The sequence below is a fragment of the Schistocerca serialis genome, chromosome 1 (genome assembly GCF_023864345.2).
Source record: "Schistocerca serialis cubense isolate TAMUIC-IGC-003099 chromosome 1, iqSchSeri2.2, whole genome shotgun sequence".
Classification (NCBI taxonomy): domain Eukaryota; kingdom Metazoa; phylum Arthropoda; class Insecta; order Orthoptera; family Acrididae; genus Schistocerca; species Schistocerca serialis.
Window position 1 is genome coordinate 476,160,587 of NC_064638.1, and position 9,042 is coordinate 476,169,628.

General features: G+C 42.4%; 1 protein-coding gene across 4 annotated transcripts in view; it reads right to left on the reverse strand.

Annotated features, from left to right (window-relative positions):
* LOC126473556 (AP-1 complex subunit gamma-1) overlaps positions 1 to 644 on the reverse strand; it is a 188,498-nt gene extending 187,854 nt beyond the window's left edge. For 2 of the 4 annotated variants that reach the window (XM_050100697.1, XM_050100692.1), the window contains exons 1-2: positions 524 to 644; positions 19 to 133 (exon numbers count right to left, since the gene is read on the reverse strand). In XM_050100697.1, coding sequence (XP_049956654.1) covers positions 19 to 38 — 20 coding nt within the window. In that variant the 5' untranslated portion in view covers positions 39 to 133; positions 524 to 644. The remainder of the gene's footprint in view (positions 1 to 18; positions 134 to 523) is intronic. The other 2 variants (XM_050100703.1, XM_050100716.1) reach the window with 1 other exon arrangement.
* Between the last annotated feature and the right edge of the window lie 8,398 nt (positions 645 to 9,042).

The window sequence follows — 9,042 nt, forward strand, 5'->3', positions numbered from 1 at the left end:
ATTTCTGTCTATGATTACCCATGGTCAGAGGTATTCATGTTTCCTCTTCAGAATGTGTACAAGGGGTGGTGGTGGTGGTGGTGATGATGATGAAACGGTATCTGCAGTAACAGCACAGACAGATGCAAGATGCCTGGGTAATACATGAAAAATTACAGTGAATATTCACAAAGTCTGCCTGTGACTAAACAAGCATGAATTGCAATACGTCTTTAATGACGGAATTCAAAACAATGTGCTGGAGCTATCAAACCTAACGAATGTTTACATTAGCAAGACAAACAGCCTGTACCGCAATGTACTTTCCAGTCCGCACAAAGCAAGTATTTTCTCATGCTCGTACTTAACAGAAAGCGACAGGACGGTAGGCTGACATAAGCTCGGTTTTTATTTAACCGATAAAAACATTCTTAAACAGGCATATCTTTACAAGAAGTCGCCTGCAATGACAGCTTATCGCTCATTACTTCATAATAAAAACATACGTCTTTTCCTAACTTCCACTTGTAACGGCAACACTTACTGTTAACAATGTATGTATAGTTGTACTAGTAACCACACTTCAAGGCAACTTTTCACAGATCATTCCTCCGGTCTCAGCTGGTCTAACCACTAACCACATACACAAGATGGCAGTCACTCCCAGTGACGTAGTCCTAAACAACACACTGTGTGTATAGACATCTTAGCATGAAAGTATTTTACTACAGTTTACGGCACAATATGGCATTCAAAAATGTGCGTCTACATTTATAATTGTAATAGAAATTAAGACATTCGCAAATTCAATATTTTTGTTGACTAAAGTTGTCCGACACTTTAAAGTGTGACCTATCTTCCACAGAAGCGTCTTACGTAGTATCAAGCGAAGGTGTGCGTAGCGCTTTTTTCTGCATGGATGCAGGAAACTGTAGTTTCAAAAATCGAATGTTTATATTAACATAACAAACAGCATGTAATGGGTTGTATTTTCAAGTCCGTACAGAGCAAGTGTTATCCCACGCTCTTAACGGTGCTTCAAAGAATGCGACCGGACTGTAGGCTGACATAAGCTCAAATTTTATTTAACAGATAAAAATATTTTTGAATGTCCACATGTTCCACGAGAAGTCGCCTGCAGTGACATCTTATCGAGGCTAGGGAACAAACCCTTGAATCTGTTATACAATGCTAAAACAAAACAAAAATGACTATAATGGCATGAACGGGAAGTCTGTTACGGAGCACTTCATACTATGTACCTGAAATGCAAAGCCTCCCGCGTCCGAAGTCAATACTAGTTCTTGACAAGAGGTATCTTACCTCCTGTTCAATTCCGGAGGTAGAATGCCAGGTTCCGTCTCGTAATACGCCCACATCACGAACTTCTTTCTTACACGCGCAGACTACATTGAATGAACTCCACTGCTATTCCAACGTTTAGCAGATTACCGATTTATCGTCTATCGCTTATCAGTATACTCTTTTATCTCTGTTATCTACCTCACAGCTAAATCAGGTGTCCGTACAAGGTAGAAAAAAGAACGCAGGAATCGCGAAGTGCATTATGTTGTTCAATCGCATTGTGTCAACACATCGCAGCAAATACACATCGGAAAACGCAACCATCAACTCATAACACAATACACCTGTTTGCAACGAATCATCGAACCTAACAAAGCTTCAAACTATGGGCAAAACATCGAAATTTTAATCACTGTTTTGTATGAGCAATTATTCAGATAGGAAGTAAAGCACTGAATCATCATAGCCACAAGTACACATTATAAAGTACGATAAATTTATAGTGATAATTTAATTATTGTAATGCAGCAGTTACGCAGTGTAGTTCAGAGAACGAGCGAATGCTTGGCTGTAGACCTTCATACAACGATTTTTAACGCGTATCTCACGCATTCTATTTCTCATCGTATTGAAACCGACGTGTGCGTGAACGCGCCCATGCGTGTGTGCGTGTGTGTGTGTGTGCTATACTCGTCGGTAGCGTCAGTAGATAAACGTGGTAGCGTCTTGTTTAAGCAACTGCTGTAGTGCTCTCCAAAAATTTTTGTTGTCACAGCGGCAAAATTAAATCAGGATAGCTTAAATGAGATTTGAAAGTCATTTTTCGAACTTCAGATTGCTGTAAGAAGCATTTTTGTGCTACTTAAATTGACTGAATAAAACCTGCATTTTCCACAAGCTTATTGTCACTGCTAGCTTGATGAGTAATTATCATCGTAACTTTCCCCCTTTTCTCTTTACTGCTGCATCCAGTAAAAAAGTTCTACCGATTACAAACGTGATGATTTCCTTTCATGCACAGCGTGATAAACATTATATTGATTCAGATTTCTATAGACTCCGAAAGGAATTTCTTTTCCCATGGGTAATTCTATTCATTATCAGCAAGGCACTCATTATTAACATCGCTTTATGCGTGAACTGTTTACAGTTTTTAGCAAATCTGCATAATCTGCGTTCTCTCGTAAGAAAATATCTAATCAGAACGGACCAAAATTCGAATCTGCTGGACCATTAATATCGATGTCGAACGGGTGAAGCGACATAAGCCGACGCAGTGGTGAGTAGAATTTGTGCTCAATAGGGACAAATCACTGTATGGAAAAATGATGATGGCGTCCTCTTGGGTAAAATATTCCGGAGGTTAAATAGTCCCCCATTCGGATCTCCGGACGGGGACTTCTCAGGAGGATGTCGTTATCAGGAGATAGAAAACTGGCGTTCTACAGATCGGAGCGTGGAATGTCAGATCCCTTACTCGGGCAGGTAGGTTAGAAAATTTAAAAAGGGAAATGGATAGGTTAAAGTTGGAAATAATGGGAATTAGTGAAGTTCGGTGGCAGGAGGAACAAGACCTTTGGTCAGGTGAATACAGGGTTATGAATACAAAATCAAATAGGGGTAATGCAGGAGTAGGTTTAATAATGAATAAAACAATAGGAATGCGGGTAAGCTACTACAAACAGCACAGCGAACGCATTGTTGTGGCTAAGATAGACACGAAGCCCACGCCTACGACAGTGGTACAAGTCTATATGCCAACTAGCTCTGCAGATGACGAAGAAATTGAAGAAATGTATGATGAAATAAAAGAAATTATTCAGATAGTGAAGGGAGACGAAAATTTAATAGTCATGGGTGACTGGAATTCGGTAGTAGGAAAAGGGAGAGAAGGAAACATAGTAGGTGAATATGGATTGGGAACAAGAAATGAAAAAGGAAGCCGCCTGGTGGAATTTTGCACAGAGAACAACTTAATCATGCACAGAGCACAACTTAATCATAGCTAACACTTGGTTCAAGAATCATAAAAGAAGGTTGTATACATGGAAGAAGCCTGGAGATACTGACAGGTTTCAGATAGATTATATAATGATAAGACAGAGATTTAGGAACCAGGTTTTAAATTGTAAGACATTTCCAGAGGCAAATGTGGACTCTGAGCACAATCTATTGGTTATGAACTGTAGATTAAAACTGAAGAAACTGCAAAAAGCTAGAAATTTAAGCAGACAGGACCTGGATAAACTGAAAGAACCAGAAGTTGTACAGAGTTTCAGAGAGAGCATTAGGGAACGATTGTCAAGAACGGGTGAAAGAGATACACTAGAAGAAGAATGGGTAGCTTTGAGGGATGAAGTAGTGAAAGCAGCAGAGGATCAAGTAGGTAAAAAGACGAGGGCTAGTAGAAATCGTTGGGTGACAGAAGAAATATTGAATTTAATTGACGAAAGGAGAACATATAAAAATGCAGCAGGCAAAAAGGAGTGCAAACGTCTCAAAAATGAGATCGACAGGAAGTGCAAAATGGCTAAGCAGGGATGGCTAGAGGACAAATGTAAGGATGTAGAGGCTTATCTCACTACGGGTAAGATAGATACTGCCTACAGGAAAATTAAAAAGACCTTTGGAGAAAAGAGAACCACTTGTATGCATATGAAGAGCTCGTATGGAAACCCAGTTCTAAGCAAAGAAGGGAAAGCAGAAAGGTGGAAGGAGTATATAGAGGGTCTATACAAGGGCGATGTACTTGAGGGCAATGTTATAGAAATGGAAGAGGATGTGGATGAAGATGAAATGGGAGATATGATACTGCGTGAAGAGTTTGATACAGCACTGAAAGACCTAAGTCGAAACAAGGCCCCGGGAGTAGACAACATTCCATTAGGACTGCTGACAGCTTTGGGAGTGCCAGTCCTAACAAAACTCTACCATCTGGTGAGCAAAATGTATGAGACAGGCGAAATACCCTCAGACTTCAAGAAGAATACAATAATTCAAATCCCAAAGAAAGCAGGTGCTGACAGATGTGAAAATTACCGAACTATCAGTTTAATAAGTCACGGCTGCAAAATACTAACGCGAATTCTTTACAGACGAATGGAAAAACTTGTAGAAGCCGACCTTGGGGAAGATCAATTTGGATTCCGTAGAAATATGGGAACGCGTGAGGCAATACTGACCCTACGACTTATCTTAGAAGCTAGATTAAGGAAAGGCAAACCTACGTTTCTAGCATTTGTAGACTTAGAGAAAGCTTTTGACAATGTTGACTGGAATACTCTCTTTCAAATTCTGAAGGTGGCAGGGATAAAATACAGGGAGCGAAAGGCTATTTACAATTTGTACAGAAACCAGATGGCAGTTATAAGAGTCGAGAAACACGAAAGGGAAGCAGTGGTTGGGGAGGGAGTGAGACAGGGTTGTAGCCTCTCCCCGATGTTATTCAATCTGTATATTGAGCAAGCAGTGAAGGAAACAAAAGAAAAATTCGGAGTAGGTAATAAAATCCATGGAGAAGAAATAAAAACTTTGAGGTTACAGCAAAGGACTTGGAAAAGCAGTTGAAGGGAATGAACAGTGTCTTGAAAGGAGGGTATAAGATGAACATCACCAAAAGCAAAACGAGGATAATGGAATGTATTCGAATTAAGTCTGGTGATGCTGAGGGAATTAGATTAGGAAATGAGACACTTCAAGTAGTAAAGGACTTTTGCTATTCGGGGAGCAAAATAACTGATGATGGTCGAAGAAGAGAGGATATAAAATGTAGACTGGCAATGGCAAGGAAAGCGTACCTGAATAAGAGAAATTTGTTAACATCGAGTACTGATTTAAGTGTCAGGAAGGCGTTTCTGAAAGTGTGTGTATGGAGTGTAGTCATGTATGGAAGTGAAACTAGTTTGGACAAGAAGAGAATAGAAGCTTTCGAAATGTGGTGCTACAGAAGAATGCTGAAGATTAGATGGGTAGATCACATAACTAATGAGGAGATACTGAATAGGATTGAGGAGAAGGGGAGTTTGTGGCTCAACTTGGGTAGAAGAAGGGATCGGTTGGTAGGACATGTTCTGAGGCATCAAGGGATCACCAATTTAGTATTGGAGGGCAGCGTGGAGGGTAAAAATCGTAGACGGAGACCAAGAGATGAATACACTAAGCAGATTCAGAGGGATGTAGGCTGCAGTAGGTACTGGGAGCTGAAGAAGCTTGCACAGGATAGAGTAGCATGGAGAGCTGCATCAAACCAGTCTCAGGACTGAGGACCACAACAACAACAGGGACGAATCAGTTACCGATAACGTGGAGAGAAAGAACCGAGACACGAAGCCAAAGATTCTGTGTGAAAACCATGACTAAGATACCAGGTCTTAGTCGACGTAGCCAGTCAGCCGGAATTCTTATGGTAACTGATTCCCATACAACGTAGACCATCCCGAACCACTCTACGAAAAATGCGGATTTCTTAAATAGATTCTTACACTTGGATGGAAGACGAGATAATATCTTAAATACACTGTGCGTCAATAAGATCATCTATTAGTAGTTCCACAGCAAATGATGCAATTACATTCGCGACAACTGATTTCGTTTTAGTCTGAGAGCAGGGTGAGTAGCGTGTCAGTGATGCAACACATCAAATTATACATCTATTGTGCATCACAATGTGATATGCAAATGTAGCTACATGTCTTGCAAGTTTTTTCGATGTCTATAGATCACAGAGGGGAGTACTGGAACCAACTATATATTAGCTGTAGCATAGGACTTAATGCACGCCAAAGTCCGAACGCTGCACATTTTTGACAGTATCTCGAATCCTACGAGTTTCTGATAAAATCCGAGTTATTTACAGAACTTGAGGCTTGACATTACTTAAATTTTACATAAAACGAAGCACAATCCCAACATTCTTCAGATTCATGCAATATTTGAAATAACGAAAATTTATCAAGTGTTCTGGAGGATCGCATCCTGTAATTTCAGAAGATACGTTTAAAAATTACGGAAAAAAAACAAAGGCACGCTGCATAAGAAGAAAATCTGCGACATTTTATGCATCCTGAAGGATATTTGGGGACACAAGGACAATTTGAGTAACAAGGGACTTTAGCGGAAAACGTAGGACGGATGGGAACCCTCGATTTAATACAAAATGCCACTACAAATCTCTAGTTACAGCTAATATCATTTTTATATGAATCGGCGGTGTATGTTCTTTGGGACATGTCCGAAAGAATACATCACGCATTCATATGACTGATTCGCCTCCCTGGGCAATGACTCCACCACCTTCAGTGCAGATGCACAATTGCGTCCACCCCCCTCGGGGAATCTGTTAATGTGGAGAGAAAGAGCCGAAACAGGAAGCAGAAGATTCTATGCAAAAGCCATAACAGATGCCAGGTCTCAGACGACGTAGCCAGTCATTAGTAAGAATTCTTATGGTAACAGAATCTCATGCAATGTAGACCTTCCCGAATAACGCCAATAAACATACAGATTCTTCCACGTGGATGGATGAGTAGACAATATCTTAAATACACTGTGCTTCTTTAAAATCATCGATTACTTGTTCCACAGCAAATGAAGCAATTACATTCATGATAATTGATTTCGCTTTAGTCTAAGAGCATGTTGAATAGCGTATCAGTGATGCAAAACGTCAGCATGGAGGACATGGACAGGGATTGCGGATATGTGGCGGTAGGTGGGAGTGTGGGTTGGACAGGGTGCCATAGAGGTCAACGCAACTGCCGAGTAAGCAGGAGATCCTGGATTCGAATCCCAGTTCACCACACGTTTTTACTCCACACAAAGTCCCAATGCAGGTGACATCAATAGTCCCTTTCTTTTCCTTTGCTTTCTCCTCTGCTCCTCTCTGGCTGGATATGGGGGTTGAACCCCTCTACCATCCTCCACACCTACAAATCCATAATCTGTCCCATCCTCTGTTATGCCAGTCCCACCTGGATGTCGGCCCCCTCCCTCCTCCAAATTCTGTAAGTCTCTCCAGATGTCGTGCACCATGCACTCTGCCTCGCCTTCCGTATACACCTTCCGTCCCCCACGCGGATCCTCTACAACCTGATTCCTTTCCCCCATCTTCTCCTATTCCTCAAACATATCCACATCCTCTACATGTCCCGCTACCTTGATCCCCTTCATCCCCTGGTTGCTCCTCTCCTCTCCAACCCCCACCCTCTGCTGCACCTTCACTGTTGTGTCCCCCCTACCCTCCACATCTACACCCTTCATCCCCTTTCCCAAGGTGGCTTCCATCGACTCCCCCTCCTGGATGATGCCCTCTCTCCCTCCATTTATCCCTCCTATCAACTCTGATCCTCACCCCGTCCCTTCCTCTGTCCTTTTCCTGGGCTCCCTCTGCTCCCCTTCCATCCTGTTTTTTCCCCACCTACCCTCTCTCTGCCTCCCTCCTCTCCCCTGAGTCCTTTTGCATTCCCCTCCTCTGCCTTTCCCCACTCCCTCTCGCGGCTGCCCGCCCCCCCCCCTTTATGAGTCCTCTGTCGGTCCCCCCTCCCCACTTCGTTTTTCCTCTCCTCCCCCCCTTTTTCCCCCTCATCTGTCCAGGTCCCTCCCATCTGCCCTTGGCTGTGGTGTGTCATCTTCGTGCCAACTTTTTAGTGCAGTGTTTCAAGTGAGTGTTAAGTGTTGTGTGTCTTTTCTGAAGTGTTGCGAACGGAAATCATACTGTCGCTGGGTGTGATTTTTATATCTCTTGCGAACAGAAACCAGACTGTCGCCGTGTTTTTTTAATTGTCTGTCTACTATTTTACCGGTCTGCTTCCTCTGTATTTTATTAGCATCGCCAACCCTTTGTTTTATGTTTTAACTTCCACGATTTTCCACCATTTTACATTCAAGCCACCGTTTTTATCGCCTGCTTTTATTGTTTATTATCATCTTCTTATGTTTCAGAAATTTTGTAGGCTGAAGAGTGGCATACTAAGCTGCTGCCAGCCCGTCCCCATCGGAGGAATTGAAACTCAATAAAGGAAAAAAAATCCTCCGCTCCACCTTCAATTTACAGAATATCATTTTTCTCCACATGTCCCGTTATCAGTCATCTGATGATGCAGAACATTATGACCATTGCCCAGGGACAGATTATATAGCGCCCGGTGGCGCTGCGGAAACGCAACACTGTAAGGATCATTGAGGAATCATTACAGCGACGATGAGGATTGCAATCGGGACAATTCACGGACATAAGGAACTTTGGCAAAGAGCTGATTCAAGATACAAAGGGTATTGATTTATATGTATGGGACAAGTTAAAAATTTGTGATGGACCGGGATCCGAACCCGGATCTCCTGCTTACTAGACAGATGCATTGACCTCTACGACATCTGGACACAGTGGTCACCACAACCGTACGCTTTTCCCCACTACGCCTCCCGTCAGACCCAAATTCTCGACGTACACCACAAACTACTGATGTAGTGCACTACATCATTAGCGTGTGGTATGGTCTGATGGGAGGCGTGGTAGGGTAGTCCATGCGGCTGCAGTGACCACTGTGTCCAGAGGCCCGGGTTCAAACCCCTTTCCGGCACAAATTTGCAACTTACTCCGATGATGTAAGTCAATGCCTACTGGCAACTAACATCTTTAATTCCTCTGCATCTTGATTCTTAGTGGCTGTACCATCAAAGTGGTGTCTGTCCTTTCTTCTGAAAGAAGGAACGTGTCACTTGGTCGAATGAATCGCGTTTCTTGTTACAAGAGGTTATGTG